We start from the raw sequence: 19959 nt of genomic DNA on the forward strand, positions 1-19959 counted from the left end.
AGCTGGCAGCAGTTTCAAAGAAATGTTTAATATACGGACTTGACTCCCTAGGAGTGGTTGAGGGGAAGGACCAGCTGATATTAGAGGGTTCTACCTATCACGGAAACTTCCTTGGCAAGGAGGGTAGAGTTGGGGAGGGATTTAGGAATTCCCGAAGGTAAGTGATCTAGCCCAGCTGGGGTTTTCTCCTGCTTGGATAGCGAAGCTATAAAAACACCGTTTGGGATTACTGCTAAGGCTGCTCATCAGATCACAGTCACTCTGGGACAGATCTTCTCGTCGCCACGGTTCTTATCTCAGCACACACACGCACACACTCCAGTTCAGGACCGCGGTGCAAAGAATTCCCAGGTGGGATGCCCACCGGAGCGGGAGAGAAGCCCAGCCAGAGCACTCTGGATTGACAGCAGGACCTGCCCGCGCCTGCGCCGTAGCCCGCGCGCCGGTGGAGGACCGCCGCCAGGGGGCGCCCAGGCGCTGCGCGGCCGCTCCGTCTCCTCCTCCGCTCGCTCCACGCCCCTCGCTCCCCGGGCGAGCAGAGAAGGCGGAAGTGGGGCGGCCGCGGCGGGGCTCGGGCTCCGGGCGGCCCGGGGACGGGGCGGCGGCGGCCTTGGGGCCGGGATTGGCGTCCAGGCCGCCTCGGCTCGGAGGGCGGTGCCCGTCGTCTCCCCGCGCCTTGGCTGAGCGCGGTCGTGCGCCGGGTGGAGTCGGCGGCCCAGCGGACGAGAGCGGTGAGTCTCCTTCGGACGTCTCCCGGCGGCCGCGGCCTCTCTCCCTGCAGGTGGGGACGGCGCCCCCTGTCCCCTCTCTTCCCGCGGGTTGGGTGGGGACGGCGCCCCCTGACCCCTCTCTTCCCGCGGGTTGGGTGGGGACGCCGCCCCCTGTCCCCTCTCTTCCCGCGGGTTGGGTGGGGACGGCGCCCCCTGACCCCTCTCTTCCCACGGGTTGGGTGGGGACGGCGCCCCCTGACCCCTCTCTTCCCGCGGGTTGGGTGGGGACGCCGCCCCCTGTCCCCTCTCTTCCCACGGGTTGGGTGGGGACGTCGCCCCCGGTTCCCTCTCTTCCCACAGGTGGGGACGCCGCCCCCCGACCCCTTGCCTCTGCTCCCCGGCCCGGGGGGACTTCTCCCCGCTCGCTCCGTTCCCCGGCGGGGTCCCGAGCCAGCTCCCCCAGCTTGCCTCCCTGCACCCCGCGCATTCCCTTCCCAGAAAAGGAAATCGCCTCCTCGATTTTCCCGTCGCTTGGAGCTTGAAAAAAAATCCCTTCTAAGTTCCCACCGCCTCCCTCTGTCACTGTCATGGGAGAGCTATTTTTGGGTTCCCTGTTGAACTCGATAGAGGTCCCAGGCAGCGAGCTTAAAAAAAAAAGGTTCAGATGACACGAATGTTTCCTCCCCCGCCCCTGCACTCGGCAGTTGTAGCGATTGTTCCAGACGCTGGGTTGATAAAGCTGTTCCTAGTATTTGGCTTTAGGGGAACTCCAGCTGAGAGTTAGGACTGTCTTGAATGTGAACAGAAAGCACCTAAAGTGGGAGCAGCCTGAACCTATAGCGTTTGCGTGCTGTCTGTTGTTTCTCGGGAGAGTAAGTTATTGAATGTCTTGCTCCACAGGCACAGAAAGGAGAAAAACTTGTAAAATCTGAGTGTGGCCTTGTGAACCTGGCCCCTGGCGTTGTGTCCGTTCCCCTGTGATTACTAGGGAAGGTGGAAGGGACTTTTCTGGTTTGGAGGCTGAGGGTGGGGTGAGGACAGTGTGGCCTCTTCCGTGACTCAGGAAGGAATGTGCTTCAGGCGCTTGTTGCACACGCCAGGGTCAGTTTCAGCCTGCAGGCCCGGTGTGCATCACAATACTTCACAATCGTAACTTTGTCTTTGGATGAATTTGGATATGTGATGAATTTGGATATGTGATGCTGATAAATTTTTGGCCACTGGATTTTGAAAGAAGTTGTTCAAATCCTTGCCTCCTGGAGGAGAACGAATATTGCCTGGGAAGGGGACTGCCCCTCCAGTTTGTATTCAGAATTGACCGTAGCAGTTGACTGTTGTGCAGCACTTCTTCGCTGGTGCAGCACGTTTGCAGGCCTTTGCATTTCAGGAATAGATTTTAAGGAGTTGGTAAATAATTCCTGGTCTAAAGCTAGTAGCAAATTAAAGGTAACTCCTGAGTATTTTGTTTTACTTTATATGAGTTGTATGTTTAGCCACGAATGAATTTCTGTTGGCTTAAAATTCACCAAGACATAACTTGTTGATTTCTTTAGCTTGGAATATTTCTCTCATTAGCATATGTTGGTCTTAGAGGGACAAACTTTTATGCATCACCGTATTCCCCCTTCCCCAAGACACATAACAGTGTACTGTTTGGATTATAGGTGTATACCCAGTAACTAAGAGGTGGATTTAAGCCATGGGTTATCACACAGCCATTTTCAATATTTCTTGTGGTCAAAATAAGTTGGCAGCGGCTACATCCCACAATATGTAATTAAGGTGGTGCTTACTATACTAGAGTCACAACTGTGAAAAGAGAATGGCGGTCATGAAGTTCTTAACCTACAAGGTAAGGGACGGTTTGAACTTTGTTCGATCCCTGCTATGAATTCATAGAGAAAGCCACATAGATTCTGAGTGTTAGAGTAGAAAAGAAAAGAAGCTGTGAGAGATCTCTGTTCTGCGGGGGGGATATAGTAGCGTTTGCCTGTTTTGGCGTAAAGGCAAGCTGGCTTTGCAGCGTCTCGTGAAATGGACGCCTGTGGCACCGGCTGAGGCTCGAAAGAACCCTGACAGAGCGCGCTGTTTGCTGTGCGGCGCCAGACCATCTTCTCTTCACTTCGATAGGTGAAGCACTTGTTGTTCTTCTCTTGATGTTAATGAGAATAGCTGTAATTTTCCCTTGCAGTTAGGAAAGTGATTTTCGCCTAAGTCATCAAGTCATCAACAGTCCCTAAAAGTAAAAGGAAAAATGTCTTAACTTGCCAAAAAGAAAGAGTCAACATAAAAATACTGAATCACACTCAAAATGCTGTTTTAGCTTAATTTTCCCTTTGCGGTATAGTTACATGGGACCATATACTGTAGACAGAGAGTGACTGTCTGGAAAAGTTTCTTTGGAGGATGTAAAGCTTCTGTATTACTTCTTAAAACAGGAAAAGTAATGTGAAAATGGAAGACATCTAGGTTTTTAAGAGTGCTCACTGTCATGTTTTACACTGCATTCCTGCAGTGGAATTCCTTTTAAGGCATTGTGACTGATCAGACAGGTTTTCTTAGTAACACATTTATTATAAAAGATCTCTTTAATTCTCAAGATCTTCATGTCTTTGGAACTGGGCTGCAAGAGGGCAGTATAGAGACTATCCAATAAATTGCATTTTAAATGGACATTTGGGTAGGAAAAGTAGACTAGTAACTTTTGCTTTTGTCTTGTGGCTACCACTTTGTTATATGCTGTACAACCAAATAACAGATATTAATTTATCAAAAGTGATTTTACTTTAAAAAAATAAAATGGGTAAAGATTCAAGAGAGAAAGATACCTAGAGTTGTCAAGGGTATATAAAATGGACTCTCTCATACTTAACTTTGCCTGTGGGAATTAGAAAGCCTTTGATACATATTGGATAACTAGCATTATCTATCAGAAACCTTAAAAAGTTACATACCCTTTGACCTAACAATTCTACTTCTAGGAAATTTATCTAAGGAAGTAATTGGATGCAAAAATGTGTATGGGAAGAAAAATAACAAAAGGCTGTAAACCCTAGTGTAGCATAACAGTGTCATCTCAGATTTGGAGAGTGTACCGAGGCCCCATCCCCCATCTTGGAGCGCAGGTATAATGTCCAGTTCTGCTGTTGGCCACTGTCTTGCCATCCCTTCCTTCCTCTCAGCCTGTACGGAGTCTTCTCTGGGGATCCACATTAGCTAAAACAAGGCTTTGGGAGCTGTTTTTATCTTTTCAGAAATACTGTTTCAAAAGTAAAAAAGTAAAACAAAATGCTGGTTTTTCCTCACTGATTCTTTTAAATTTTATCCATCCAGCATAATAATGCTGGACAGCTCATGTTTAATAGAAGCTGTGGTCAGCACCTTAGTCTAGTAATAAAACTAAAGGGAAAGAAATTTTAAATGCAGCTTCATAGACAAATTGGTCAGAACACAAAGAGACAAGCAGTACAAAGTACACAGGCTATGGAGGCGGGTAGACTTGGGTTGTGATCCCAACTCTGTTACTTATTAGTTGGGTAATCTGGGCAAGTTGCTTAATCTTTTTAAGCTCCATGGTTTCCACTTTGATAAAGGGGGACAATAAAATCATTAAATAAAATTACTAGATAGAGCTGCGCATAGTAATAACTCACTTCCAGGCACAGTTCTAAGTGCTTTGCACACAACACATTTAATCCTCTCAGTAGTTCTGAGGTGGTTTTGTTGTTATCTGCATTTACAGACGAGGAAATTGAAGCACAGAAAGGTTATATAACTTGCACAGGTCATACCCCAAGTAATGGAGAAAAGAGTTAAACCCAGATCTTTCGATTCCAGCGCCTAAGCTCTTCACTACTTCACGGTACTGCCTCTCCAGCCAGAACAGTGCCTCATCCTTGGAAGAAAACAGTGTCTGTAGTGGTAAAAAGACAGAGGATTACTGTCCTAACCCACTGTCTGCCATGGTGACCACTAGGATTTTTATATAAAAATGAGACAGGCAGGGGGATAATTGTCTACCATATTGACTAGAGGCTTACATTCTGTTTCTAGAACTGCATCTGGCACATATTAGGAATTTTCCTCAGGTGTAATTATCTACAACAGAGACCTGGTTACATGGGCTGTGAGTTGCTGGTAGACGTTAGCTTCTCGCTCGTAAATAACATAATGACTTACAATTTGAAGGCTTCCCACCTACCCGTGAAAGCAGTAGTTTTCCATAGGCAAACGAAACCTCACTTGTTTTTCCGGTCATTAATAATGAAGCATAGTCACTTGACTTGGCTAAAGGTAGAAGTACATACAAATAAACTTTATCAGTTCCATTCTTTCTATGTAGGAGACATCCCCACACTGAACATTTGGAAGTATTTATAGAATTTTAGATCTAGAAGAGGAAACCAAGATCCAAATGGTTAAATTGCCCCAAATCTCACATCTCATAGTTGCACATGGTCCTCTGAGCCCTTGTGTGTCGCTCTTCCCTGCACTGCCTGCTGGCGGCACTATCCAGGATACTTGAAGGAACTGCAGCAGCGTAATTAAGTTCTTAAGCAGATGCTTAATGAACACCTGTAATGTGAAAGATCTTGTGTTAAGTACTGAGGATATGAAAATTAAATTCTTGACTTCAGTCACAGGAAACAGACATTTAAACAGATACTTATGATATAGCTAAGTATTACAATTGAGGTACTTTTCTTCTTTTAACCTTTTATTTTATCTTTCTACTGGATCATGAACTCCTTAACTTATAAAATAGTAGTCATGAAACAAAGCTCAAAAAACTGGAAGTTTTCTGAAGATAATATTAACACAGCTAGTGTATGTCAACTAAAAGGTGACTTGCATTGATAAGCTGTGATACCTGTGTGCGTGTGTGTTTATTATGTTAAGGCAATGTTTCTTGCTGTTCCTACAGAGCAGTCGATAAACACGTTACTATGAGTCTGCTACACTGTGAAAACAGCTGTGGATCCAGCCAGTCTGAAAGTGACTGCTGTGCGGCTATGGCCAGCTCCTGTTGCGCTGCAGCAAAAGATGACAGTGTGAGCGGGACTGCCAGCACGGGGCATCTCTCCAGCTCTTTCATGGAAGAGATCCAGGGGTACGATGTGGAGTTTGACCCACCCCTGGAAAGCAAGTATGAGTGCCCCATCTGCTTGATGGCATTACGGGAAGCAGTGCAAACACCATGTGGCCATAGGTTCTGCAAAGCTTGCATCATCAAGTCAATAAGGTACGAGAGCATAAGAAAGAACCATGTCCTGTAATGGAACGAAGTACAGAGAGCATTATTGTGGAGAACACAGGGCATCCCGAGTCTTATACATAAAAACTACTTGGGGAGAAAGGACATTGGAAGAAAATTGAGAAATTTATGTTCTTATCCCAGTTCCTACAGTGGCATGAAAGATAATTTCTATCTCCTCCCTCTTCTGACTCTCAGACATATAAATAAGTAAATAAGTAGCTGCTTTTACTTAACGCAGTTCTCTTGCTGTTGCAGACTAGAGTGTGTCTCTATGCTTTAAGAAAATAATATAAAATAAATGTACCTTAAATGATGATGCTACTAGAATACGATAATCTCAACCATACAAAGAATGGTGATCTAAGTGATCAGTTATTCTGATTTTTAGCCACGTTAAATTCTGTTACGTGATGTCTATGGACAACTGTAAAATAACCTGCATTTTTAAAGAAAGTATTAATTGATGGTTCTACCTTCCTAATATATCCAAAATTCAGTCCCTCCTCACTGCCTCCACTGCTACCACCCTGATGTGAATCACCCTTAGCTCTCCCACAGGCCTCCCTGTTTCTGCCCTTGCCTTCTTCCAGGCTGTTCTCATAGAGCAGTGGAGTGAGCCTGGTAAAATAAGTAAGACGTGTCGTCTCTGCTCAGAGCACCGCAGCAGGTCATGTGGGAGTAGCAGCCAGAGTCCTTGTAAGGCCCTGTATGTTAGGTCCATAAGCTGTTTTCTGACCTCCTCTCTACAACTCTCCTTCCTCCACTGATTCACCCTGCTGTTCCTTGAGCATGTCAAGCATGCTTCTGCCTTGGGGAGTTGGCTGTTCTCTCTGCTTGGAACACTCTTACTTCAGCTAACTGCTTAGCTGACACCCTTTCCTCCCTCCACTGTGGCTCAGATCTCACCTCATAGCTACGCCGGCCACCCTCTTTACACCACAGCATGCCTCCCCCACCTCCCGCCACACTCCAGTCTCCCTTACCTACCTTTCCTGTTTTCTTTAGCACTTTTCACCTTCACAAGTTCCAGATAACTTGTGTGTTTATTGTCTGCTTGCCCAACTGGAAATAAGCTTGAGAGCAGGGGTTGAGATCTGTTTTATTTCTTGATGTTTCCTAAGTGCCAGGAACAGTCCTGACACACAGTAGGTGCTCAATAAATTATGGTTGCTTTAACTGAATGAAGGAAGGTGTGGAATTTCCACCAATGATTCAAATTCATCTCCTAAGAAATAGATACATTTTACTGGAATTCAGAAGTAGATGGGAATATTTTTAGGTGACTGAGGAGTTCTATACAGAAAAAAAATTGGAAGAAGTGGGGAGATTTTATGTTCTTCAGTAGCTAAGCATCTAGTTATATTGGTGAAATCATTTTCAAGTAGATTAGCTGGCTATTTACTAGTCTTTTAAATTTCTCTTTAACTTTTATGTTCACGTTTTTCCTTTCTTTTTTTTTCTTTTGGCATCCTTGTGTCTAGTTTTAGTATCAGGGTAATGCTGGCCTCGTAAAATGAGTTTGGAGTTATTCCTTCCTCTTCTGTTTTCTGGAAGAGTTTGAGAAGGATTGTATTAATTCTTTAAATGTTTGGTGGAATTTGCCAGTGAAGATGCCTCGTCCTGAATATTTGTTTGTTGAGGTTTTTGATTACTGATTCACTCTCCTTACTAACTGGTCTGTTCACATTTGCTTCATGATTCAGTCTTGGTAGGTCGTATGTTTCTAGGAATTTGTCCATTTCTTCTAGGTTGTCAAATTTGTTGGCATATAATTGTTCATAGTAGCATCTTATGATCCTTTGTATTTCTGTGGTATCAATTGTAATATCTCCTCTTTCATTTCTGATTTTGAGTCCTCTCTCTCCTTGTGAGTCTAGCTAAACTTTTCTGTAAAATTTGCATTTAGGGTAACCACATCCATGCTTGGGACTTGGCTTAATTTAAATTACAAGGGAGCATATGTCTTGTTTCCATTTTTCAGAAAAACGTGTTACCCAGTGTTGAACTGGCAAGATCAATTTAGGGTAGGTTTTCTCAACCTGTTCACTATTGGTGTTTTGAGCCAGATAACTCTTTGTTGTGGGAGAATGTCCTGCATGTTATAGGATGATTTAACAGCATCCCTGGATGCTGTAATATCCCCCCTTCCCCAATTGTGAGACCCAGAGTGTCTCCAGACATTGCCAAATGTTCCAGGGGAAAAATTGCCCCGGTTGAGACCACTGGTTTAGGGTATACATAAGAGCACTGTTAAAGGCTCAACTTTCTTCCTGTTTATAATGATTTTGATTTACATTGTATTTCAGTAAAAATAGTACCATATTATGGATGGTTGATTTTCCTGTAGGTAGAGATGTACAGTATTTTCCCAAGTGTCACTGATTCCCAGGAAGAGAGCTAATCTTTAGCAGTTTTTTAATTGCAAGATATTCATGAAAGTAGCGGGACAGTGGCCTGGAAAGGAAGTAAAACCCACAAAGGAAGTCTGAGGCTTTTTTTTTTCCCCTATCTCCCTCTAAGCTAGAAATGATCACTTAATTTAACACTAAATGTTCTTAAAGGAACAGCTCTGAAATTTCTCATCTGTTATAGTCATTCAGAGAATCAAAATGCATCTCAATCCAATTCCATTTTCTTTTGGAGTCATTGCTAATGCTGTGGATAATGGTTTCCAGTGTACTTTGTGAGGTTCTTTTTATTTTCTCTTAGACATCCATCACCTAGGTTTTGAGTATATATTTCAATACATTTGTTTATGGCTTTCTGTGCTTCTCAGAAAATATTTGACAGTGTAATAATAACATTATGTAGTCTGAGAGAGGTCCCATAAAGATTGATTATCTCTCTCTTCTTTATTAGTTCTAAGGCATTTGATGGCAGATCTCATTTTTCAGCACTTTTTACCTACGGCAGCGATAACATCGTTGGTTTACAAGTAGGAGGTGCGCAGTAATGTTCAAGTGATTATTAGTGCTCCTGTAGCCGACCTGACCTGCCACATTTTGTGAGTGAAGATTGAGACGTCCCCAAAATTAAAGGAGAATGACAGACACCCCAGCTTCCTGGGGATGATTTTTCCTGTCATAAGGTGGAATAAACCACTGGGAAGTAGGACATAGAGCTCCTCTAACTCCCTACTACAGTTGCACACTAGACATAAAATTAAAAGGAAACCTTCTGTTGCCCATGAGCCAGAGTGTTATGATGACTGTTCAGAGTAAACCTTAAAATGTGGCCTTGTAGGGGAACTGCTAATTGGTTTAATTTTTCCTTATGACTGAGCACTACGCCGTAGACTTGTTATTAGTGTTATGAGCAGCATATTTAGTTCCATCTCACTAGTATGTTGTATAGCTGCTCACAGAACAGAGGCCTGCCCAACTGCCCAAGTTCCCATCCTTAACTTTCACTTCATTTTATGCCAATCAAAATACGATTCTATTCAATTCATTTTGCAGTTGGAATCTATCCCACGATCTAAAATCCCGTAGTTTTTTATAGGTAACTAGTATGGTGCTAGTTGTATTCATTTCGTAAAAGAATAGTTCATAAACTGTCCATTAAAAGGACAGGTTATTTTGGTGATATTATGCCATATAATGTGTTAAATTATTTTCTATAGGAAATAATAAATGGAGAATTTATATGTGGTGAATTGAAGTTGTTTGTATTTTCTAATGTGAATGTTTAAATCTACTAAATGTGTGTATCTTATTTGTTCTAGGGATGCAGGTCACAAATGTCCAGTTGACAATGAAATACTGCTGGAAAATCAGTTATTTCCTGACAATTTTGCAAAGCGAGAGATTCTTTCTCTGATGGTGAAGTGTCCAAATGGAGGTTGTTTGCACAAGATGGAACTGAGGCATCTTGAGGTATCAAAGTTGTTTTCTAGCTGCAAGCATATATGCGAGGCAGTACCTGAGAATAGGGACTTTGCTGTGTCCATCTGTGTTTTGCTGGTACTTAGCATGTAATAATTGATTAGTAAATTCTTGCTGAATTAATACCAACCCTTTCATTATTGAATATAAATATATAGTAATCCCCCCCTTATCTGCGGTTTCACTTTCCATAGTTTCAGTTACCTGCAGTCAGCTGTGGTCCAAAAATATTAAATGGAAAATGCTGGAAATAAGCAGTTCATAAGTTTTAAATTGCGTGCTGTTCTCAATAGCATGATGAAATTTTGGGCCATCCTGCGCGGGGTGTGAATCATCCCTTTGCCCAGCATGTCCACACTGTATATGCTTACCTGCCTGTTAGTCACTTAGTAGCCATCTGGGTTATCAAATCGACTGTTGCGGTATCACAGTGCTTGTGCTTAAGTCACCCTTATTTTACTTAATGATGGCCCCAAAGCTCAAGAGTAGTGATGCTGGCAATTCAGGTATGCCAGGAAGCCTTAAAGTGCTTCCTTTAAGTGAAAAGGTGAGAGTTCTCAACTTAATATGAAAAGGAAAAAAAAATCGTATGCTGAGGTTGCTAAAATCTACAGTAACTTTTATTACAATATGTTGTTACAGTTTGTTCTATTTTATTATTAGTTATTGTTGTTAATCTTCTACTGTGCCTAATTTATAAAGTATGTGTAGGAAGGAACATAGTATATATAGTGTTCATCCCTGGTGTCAGGCATCCACTGGGGGTCTTGGAACTTATCCCCTGCAGATAAGGGGGCTATTGTAAGTAGAAACCAGACATTTCTTATTCCATTCTACTCTGGCTTTGTCCCAGTGATAATAAAAAAGAAATCAGTATTCTTCTACAAGTTTTTTGGGTGAACATTATCTGCAGTAAAACTGAAGAGCATTTTAAATACAAGTGTCCCATTTTAATCCCATAGCTTCATTTCTCTCATTTTGAAATAAGCAACAAGTCCCATGTAGCCATCATACTTTTTCTTTGTTTTTCTAAATTGTGCATTGTATTATGAACTAAATAGAGTCCTCCTATAGCTTGAGATTAACTGAAGCAATCAGATAAAATAATTTGCTTTTAAATTAAATCAATTCTTAGGTTGGTGGTTTTACAAGAAATTAAATATTGTCTATGTTCTATTTGAAATTAAATGTTTAAAACATATTTGCAACTTATCCCCTTAGTTCCTTTTGAAGGAGTGGCCCTTTTGACAGTACAAAATTGATATTCAGAAAATCTAACTTCTTTCCAACTCTCCTCCTTAATTGGATACATGAACTTGAAAATTCAGTCTTCATGTAAACTTGCAATTCACAACCATTATTTGAAAAAATTCATTAAGGCCTTCATATTGTGGTTCTGTGGTATGTACTAGAAAAGTAGTTTCAGTAGCCAATTTCATACAAGAAAACAGTATATGCTTAGAATAGATTATATTGAGATTTTTTAAGGATTGGCGAATACTAATTGATTATTTTTTCCTTATTATAGGATCATCAAGCACATTGTGAGTTTGCTCTTATGAATTGTCCCCAATGCCAACGTCCCTTCCAAAAATGCCAACTTAATATTCACATTCTCAAGGAGTGTCCGAGGAGACAGGTTTCTTGTGTAAACTGTGCTGTATCGATGGCATTTGAAGATAAAGAGGCATGTACTAACTTGGATTTGTTAATTCCACTACTAAAAAAGTGTTTTTTTAATGTACATTTGAGGGGTTAGCGGTAGATGAGGATGTTAGTCCAATTCTGAGTCTGTATTATCAATTGCAGAAAGATTGATTTTTAAAAAAAAAAGTTCAATAAACCATTTTAGTAACTAGTGTAGGGTTTATATTTGCATGTCTTTCTTAGAAAACATTGTTTATACTCCTTGCCACTGTAGTAGATCTGCAGGTAACAAAAGCTACAGGAAAGACATGCTGATCTGCTTTCCTATGTGATGTTTTAATGACCAGTCTTGGATGAGAGACAAACAAGTAGAATGAATGATTACTGCATAAGACTTACACTTTTCTCTTTGAAACAGAGAATGGGTTGTTGAAACTTTTATGGACAATAAATTAAATCACACAAAATGTATTCCTTTGGTGATTATTCATAGAGCTATACACATACAATGAATACGCTTTTCTGTACTTATGTTATACTTCAATTAAAACGTTTATCTTTAAAAATAAATGTCGTGGCACCTGACGGCATCATGTTGCTAGAGCAGTTTTTCCATTCAGAATCTGAGATGTAGAGAGGTTAAGTAATTTTATATTAATATTGTCAGTGGCAAAGCTAGCGCTGAGATCCTAGTCCTAGATTTGTCCTATGTCCTCTTTACTAAAATAACCTGCATGTAATTTTTCTTTTATAGTTAAGACACTTCCTTAAATTTTATTTCTCATAAATTCATCTTGATAATTTTCCCTACTTTCTTATGAGATCAAGCGTATTATACTCATTAAGTTGATGAAATATTCAAAACAAGTCAACTAACTTGCTAAAAATGGAGAGGAGTCTGAGGCATAATTAGAGCAAATTGACATCTTCCTAAACCTCAGTGAATTAAATGGACTTAACCTGGGGGGTCTGTTACTTCTTAAATTCCTTGTATTCTAGAAAACAAGGCTCGCCCTTCCGGGGCCTGTGAGAACCTGAGCACCAAGCTTCCTGCCCTAACAATGCTTCTGTTCTCTAACCCTCCTGATAGGAGTGTTAATGAAATCATCCTGATGCTGCTGGGAATTTTTGGAAGAGTTCCTTTGGAGAATATAGTGTTGGTAAATGATGTCCAAACTAGTCACAGATGCTCTGCCTCAGGTTAAAAGAAGTGATTTAAAAGAGTCTCTTTTGTGTGCGACCATATTCTTTTAAAGAGCTGGAAGGAGAGATGAATCTCATTATTACACTGGGAAAGGGAGAGAAAGTAACCTTTTTGTTTTACACACATCGATGTCCTTAATTTGTTCACAGTGAAAAAAATATTTTTTATAAAAATAGGTTGTTTTTACTTTTTCCTATTTTCTCATGCTTTTCTTATATTTTTCTAATAAAATTTAGATCCATGACCAGAACTGTCCTTTGGCTAATGTCATCTGTGAATACTGCAATACCGTGCTCATCAGAGAACAGGTATCATGATTCCGTTTCATAAATTAATATTTCCATAAATTAAAGAAATGAGTTAGGTTTTTAATTGAAAATTTAAATCAGTAAGCCAAAATGAATACAGGTTGAAGAAGTATTAGAACTCTGAACATTTTTCATATAAATTAATATAATAAATACTTTAATAAGAAAAAAATAGCCCTCTCTGAGTACTTAAAATTTGTAAGTCACTAACATAATATCCATGTTTATGTATATTCATTAAAGTTCCAAACAAAACCAGGTAATTTTAAGATAAAAATAATCAAAAATCCCCATTTAAAGAAAAAAAAACTTTAAGAAATAGGTATTTACACACTGTGAAATAAGGGTCTTAGGTATCCAGAGACCAGGTGAGAGAGAGAGAATAATGAAATCAAAGAAAGTAAGTCTGTTCAGTAGCAGGACATTATTTGTAGCCACAGCCCCTGGGATGTATTGGGAGATTTTAAGATTTCCGGGATCTGTAGCCCCTCTGTTTGGTTGTCCTTAGACCACTGGTGGAGCACCATCAGAAGTAGGAGTTATAATAGAAAACTTACATTTTTATTATTAATAGAGAAAGGAAAATTCCATCTGATTGCTATCTTCTGACATTTGGGGAGTTTACCCACAAAATGTGAATATTAGTCACTAAATATTTATATACCCGTGAAATCTGCAAACCCAGAGATCATAAATTGATTACCTTACTAAGTAGAAGCAAGCAAAACCTGTCATTCGACTAAACTTTTCCATTTGTCTGTTAACAGAGTCCTTTAGTTTTTTTTCCAACAAAGCTTTAATTTGAAGGTGTTAAACTTCTTTTTGCTTATGAAGTCTCACCTCCCTGGTTTTCCTTTTTGCTCTATTTTGATATTTAAAGGAAACCATGCAACACATCTAAAACCCAGCAAAAATAAAACTTAATGTAGGAAAAAACCCTAGGTTTTGACCCTGGATGTGCCACTGACTTGCCCATTGATCTCTGGCGAGAAAGTTGACATTCTAGATCGGGGATCAGCAAACCAGCCTGCCAGCCAAATCTGGCCTGTTTTTGTAAATAAGTTTTATTGGAACACAGCCATGCCCATGTATTTATGTGTTGTACGTGGCTGGTTTTGTACCACAAGGGTTGAGTGAGTACTTGGGACAGAGACCGTAGGGCCTACAAAGCTGAAAATATTTACCATCTGACCCTTTACAAAAAATTTTGCTGATCAATCTTCTGGAGTATGTGAAACAAAGGGTTGGATTAAATGGTCTCTAATGTCGTTTCTGCTTAAAATATAACTATAATCAAATTAAATTTCTAAAGAAAATTTAGTACCACTTTCAAAGAATACGATTCTGTGTAATGGATCTTACCTTAAAGAATGTGCTTTAGAGTCCCTAAATCAAAGGCTGAGACTTTCTTTAGAACTTGTAATAATGTGCTTAAAATACCTTCTAACATCTGAGCCAAAACATTGTAGCCAAAACATGCCCAGGTTAACAAAAAGTAAGACGATTTATGAAAGGCAGTCATGAGGGAAGTACTGAATGCAGGCTGTGGCTTTAATGTATGCAATGGACTGTCCCTGTTAAATGGCCTTGACCCCAGTGAGCATCTTGGTTGAGTTTGCAGTTGTGGTTGACATCAGAAAGTGCTTTTTCTTTACAGTGCCAGTAGAGGGTGCCAGTTCCCAGCAATAGGAACAAATTTATTTTCTTGAATTCTGAGTGATTTGGGGGGATGGTATGCAATGTTGGTATTTCCTCTCTCTGTGACTTTTAGAAGTAAATAGTACTTTAATCTTTGTGAGCTACACGGTTTCTGTTGCACCTACTCTGCCACTGTGACGCAGAAGCAGCCATAGACAGTACATGATTTTGTTTAGATGAAATGTAAATCTTCATTTCAAGTGTGATCTCATCAAACTAGAATATGATATTCAGAGAATCATTTTTCAGCTTTTGTTTTGGTTTTCAGATGCCTAATCACTATGATCTAGACTGCCCTACAGCCCCAATTCCATGCACATTCAGTACTTTCGGTTGCCATGAAAAGGTAAGGTGTTTTTTTTTTCTTTCAATTCTTAAATGTAGATCAAGGAAATTCAGTCATATATTGTAGTGGAGAATACCAGTGGGAATGGAGATGGTTGACACGCATCGTATATGTGGTTTTAAGCTCTGAAGAGAAATTGGGACTCAGAATATGGATTTGCGTAAGTAGTTTGTGATGATAATGGAAGGTGTGATTGAGATCATATAGAGAAGTGTGTACAGGCAAGAGAAGTAGACCACGAAAGGAGCCATGAACGAACAGTCTTAGAAATTAATGAAACAAGCAAGAAGAAAGTATTGTTATGATCTCCAAAATTAGTTTCAAGACTAGAGATCAGTTGTGTGAAATGTCTGAGATAGATCATTATTTATGATTAGTCGTTCTTTCTGGAGAGTGAGGTTACACTTTTGCTTTTCCATTATGCTTTTTTAATCTGACTTTTTTTATAATATGCATGCATTTAATAATTTAATAAATGAACAAATAGTATATAGTATGAATACATTTTGTGAGAAAATTCTCTATTGTTTGTATGCTTAGAAGAAAAAGACTTGAAGGAAATGTATCAAAATGTTAATGGTAGTTAGCTGAGATAATAGGTAACATTTTCTTTTTGATCATCTATACTTTCTCTTTTTCTCTAATGTACATGAATTACCCTTACAGTAAAAATTGTTATATCATGAATATTTTTTTCATATAATAATTAGAATGTTCCCGATGACCTTAGAAGAGTATAAGACAGGAAAGATTCCATTTTCCAATCGATTTGTAAAATGAGGAATTGGGAACAGTGCAGGTGGACTACTCTTAGTTATAAAAGGAAGAGGGAGAAAATGGTATTAGCTAGAGGGAGAGACAGATCAATAGAGAGGTTTGCCTCTTTTTTTTAATGAGAAAGACTTTAATAATTATATACTGAGGGGCAGAGTTGGGGGGTGGAGAGAATGTTTGAAGAGAAAGGGGATAACTGAGCAGAACCTCTGAGGTGCTGAAAAGGGTGGGTGCCAGTCAGAGCCCGGTGCAGCATTAATGTTGGACAGGAGGAAAGTCATCTCTGAGTCAGAAGAGAAGGATGGGTGTAGATACTTTTATAGGTGGGAGGGAGATTTATCTGCGTGAAAGCTGAGAGAGTATTCTGCAGATAGCCTCAGTTTTTCAGTAAATTATGAGGCAAGATCATCTCATTGGATTGAGAATCTGATGAAGACAAAGCAGGTTGTAGGGGATTGAGGGAAGTGGTAACGTTACTTAAAAACCTTTTATGTGACTTGGCTAGGTCCCTTTCCTAGGCCTCACAGTATCTATTCCCAACCTGAGGCTTGTTCATGATTTTTAGATGCAGAGGAATCACTTGGCCCGCCACCTACAAGAGAATACCCAGTCGCACATGAGAATGTTGGCCCAGGCCGTTCAAAGTTTAAGCCTTGCTGTAGCTCCCGTACCTCAACGCGATATGCTTCCATATGAATCTCCCTCTCTTCCCCGGGTTTCCTCTGGGTGTCACCCAGAGGTCCAGAATTTCCAAGAAACCATTCAACAGTTAGAGGGTCGCCTTGTAAGACAAGACCATCAAATCCGGGAGCTGACTGCGAAAATGGAAACTCAGAGCAATTATGTAAGTGAGCTCAAACGAACTATTCGAACCCTTGAGGACAAAGTTGCTGAAATAGAAGCACAGCAATGCAATGGGATTTACATCTGGAAGATTGGCAACTTTGGCATGCACTTGAAATCTCAAGAAGAGGAGAAACCAGTTGTCATTCATAGCCCTGGATTCTACACAGGCAAACCTGGCTACAAACTTTGCATGCGCCTGCACCTCCAGTTACCAACCGCTCAGCGCTGTGCAAACTATATATCCCTCTTTGTCCACACGATGCAAGGAGAGTATGACAGCCACCTCCCTTGGCCCTTCCAGGGTACAATACGCCTTACAATTCTTGATCAATCTGAAGCACCTGTAAGACAGAACCATGAAGAGATAATGGATGCCAAACCAGAGCTGCTTGCCTTCCAGAGACCCACAATCCCACGGAACCCAAAAGGTTTTGGCTATGTGACTTTTATGCACCTAGAAGCCCTAAGACAAAGAACCTTCATTAAAGATGATACTTTATTAGTACGCTGTGAGGTCTCTACCCGCTTCGACATGGGTAGTCTTCGGAGGGAAGGTTTTCAGCCACGAAGTACTGATACAGGGGTATAGCATCCCCTCATTTGTTTAAAAAAAAAAATCCATCTGGAGAAAACTGCCTTTCCTTGCCCTGTTCTCAATAATAATATGCACACAGTGAAAGCAGTGGGAGAGATGTAATACCCACCCGTGAATGTGGTTAGAGAGGTTACTTCCCACTTCTTCCTGTTACAGATATCTGAAGCAGTTTTTTCTTGGGAATATACATGCGTTTTCAAACTTGTTGCAACTGAAGTGCCTGTGGCATATTGCAGCAGCTGTTTGTCGATTCGTATACCTCTTTGTTGTACTTTCAGGGCCTTTTGCTCAAGTGTGTTTTAATGTCAAAAAGCCCAGAGTTGGAATAGTAAAGCTCAAACCTTTTAACAATAATGGACGTTCAGACTTCAGCTTATGTTATAGTATTACCTGTAATGTGTTAAATTTGAGAATCACTACTGCCCCCTGCTGGTGCCAGCAAGAAGAGTTATTACTCTAGAGTTGAGTTCTCATTTTATTTGACCTCCTGTAGATTTCAGAGGATTTGAACCTTAATCCATGAAAAGCTTAAGTTCTCATTTACCCCTTTTTTCCCCCCAGTGTGTTTACTAAACATATTCAGGGACTAGTTTAAACCCTAAATATAACCTTACTTATTTAGTGTGAACATGTTGTCTGTTGAATAATTCTTTATAAGTGTTTCATTCTACCTTACATATTTCTTTGAGGCTACAAAGTAGCATCTTCATCAGAGTTGAGAATGCTGAGAACCAGATGGCTACCAACTGCTCATGTTATGCTGTAAATCCCTTTTTGTCTGTTCAATGCAGAGTGAATTCCACAGCCCTGCCTATGTTCCCTGTTGCTTAATGGTTGTAGGACAAGGAGATGCACACACATAATCACTGACATAAAAGTTAAAAATGATTCAGTCAACCAATATAGCATCTCATTGGTGGTGACAAAGGCTATTTGAGCCAGAAATTTTCAGCTCTTGAATAGCCTCTGGTGTTTAGTTCAATTAAATAGAAAAAAATTGATTTCCTAAAAGCAGAATTTTTTAATACTTGGGAAATCATTGGCCATGCTTGAGAGGCACCAAACTAGGTTGGAAGTCATGTGATCATATTGGGACTTGCTTGAATAGGTTGCTTTAGTCCAACAATTCATACCTGAGGAGGATCATGTGGAATGTATTGAAGTGGCCAAATGTTCATAATAGGGAGAGGATTTTTGTGTCATTATATATCCGTTGAGGGTCTGTAGATAATAAATATTATGGTGAAATCGAAGGGAGTTTCTCAGGGAGTCCCACAACTAGTATAGGCTCTTATAAAGAATCTAAGAGGACCCATGCACCATGCTGTTTACACAAGATTGTTTGAAGTTGTCTAGACATGAGAGATGGGGCTTTATCTCCAGAGAGGCCAGATCAGCCCCCTGACCAGCGTTTAAGAGCAGCCTTCATTTGAAGAGGAGGCCAGCAGACTTAGCCTGTGGAGAAGAATGGTTTCGGTTCCAGGCAGATTCAGCAAGTGTCACTTTGAGCTTTCCCCTTACTTTTCTCTCTACCCTCCACCCCACCCCACGTTTAGGCTCCTGCTCTGGTGGGTTTGTCACCCAGAGATCCGCTCCCCGGCGCCACCGTCAGGACCACCTGCTCATCAGCAATCTTTGTCCCTTAGCTACTGTGCCTTCCAGCCAGCTCCGGTGGATCGTGGCAGCACCACCCTCGAGGTGGGAACCCTGCACCGCTGTTCAGTCTCCTGTGATTGTTGTTCAGTGAATAAATATTTGTCAGTTCCATTTAAAAAGCAAATGGTAGTTATTTTTTTCTTGTTGCATAGAAAAAGCCTGAAGGAAATATACTAAACTATTTTTGATGACTTATTTTCTTCTTTGTGCTCTTTTATATGTTGTACATTTTCTACTATAAACGTGTACTTTTATCAGAGAAATTAAATGTTGCCACAAAACATTCAACCCCACCAAAAAAGGAAATGATATTTAAAAGCTTCCTGGTCAAATGTCTATTAAAAGCATGGCCATGCATTAGGTATTGAGGTGAGTCATTTCCTGCTTTGGTTGTGTTATTTTTTTCTATTAACTCAGGAGTCCTAATCCAAACAAAAGCAGTGTTTTGCCTAACTTCAGCTTCCCTGAGCTGCAGGTTTCCCATCTGTAAAAGAAGGAGGGGAATAGATGTTTCTCAGGTCCACTCCGACAATAAAATTCTGTTTTAAGAATTAAGTTCTAACCAGCAGACTGTTGATAATACTTAGAAAAAGATTTTGCCAGGAGAAAATTGCTTTAACTTATTTTTTGTTGACAATACTGTACTTCAATTTAGTGTCCATCAACTGGGTCTCATCTTAATTTTAATAAGCAATTTTTTTAACCCCCAATATTTGTCATTTTGTAGTAAACCAGCCACTTATTTTATGCTGGTCATTCATGTGAATATAGAATAAAAGTAATGGTCAAACTGTCATTCCAAATAGAAACTTTTGTTAAGACTTCAACTCAGAACCAAGTCTTACCTGGAAAGCTGGTCTCTTCCTTATATTTTGCAAATCTCCTGCCCCACTCTGAAACATGCAAGTTGCACCCAGTTGGCCTACAGGTATTTGGGCCATGTATTTATATTTTATTAACCTTTTAACATATTTATCTTTTGACATCATTCTTGGACATTGCTAACTTAAAAATAAAGTCGCCTCTTTTCCCAA

General features: G+C 40.4%; 1 protein-coding gene across 2 annotated transcripts; it reads left to right on the forward strand.

The window, feature by feature from the left end:
• The first annotated feature begins 601 nt into the window (after window positions 1-601).
• Window positions 602-19721, forward strand: TRAF6 (TNF receptor associated factor 6). 2 transcript variants are annotated; one of them, XM_058527134.1, is made up of 7 exons: window positions 602-731; window positions 5635-5952; window positions 9692-9842; window positions 11380-11538; window positions 12939-13010; window positions 14977-15054; window positions 16394-19721. In XM_058527134.1, the coding sequence occupies exons 2-7, from the start codon at window positions 5657-5659 to the stop codon at window positions 17261-17263; spliced, it is 1626 nt and encodes a 541-aa protein (XP_058383117.1). In that variant the 5' UTR covers window positions 602-731; window positions 5635-5656; the 3' UTR covers window positions 17264-19721. The 2 variants fall into 2 exon arrangements, with proteins under 2 accessions (XP_058383117.1, XP_058383118.1); XM_058527135.1 differs by lacking the exon at window positions 602-731 and adding an exon at window positions 750-781.
• Window positions 19722-19959: the final 238 nt, after the last annotated feature.

This window comes from Diceros bicornis, chromosome 31 (assembly GCF_020826845.1).
Source record: "Diceros bicornis minor isolate mBicDic1 chromosome 31, mDicBic1.mat.cur, whole genome shotgun sequence".
In the NCBI taxonomy this organism is placed as follows: Eukaryota; Metazoa; Chordata; class Mammalia; order Perissodactyla; family Rhinocerotidae; genus Diceros; species Diceros bicornis.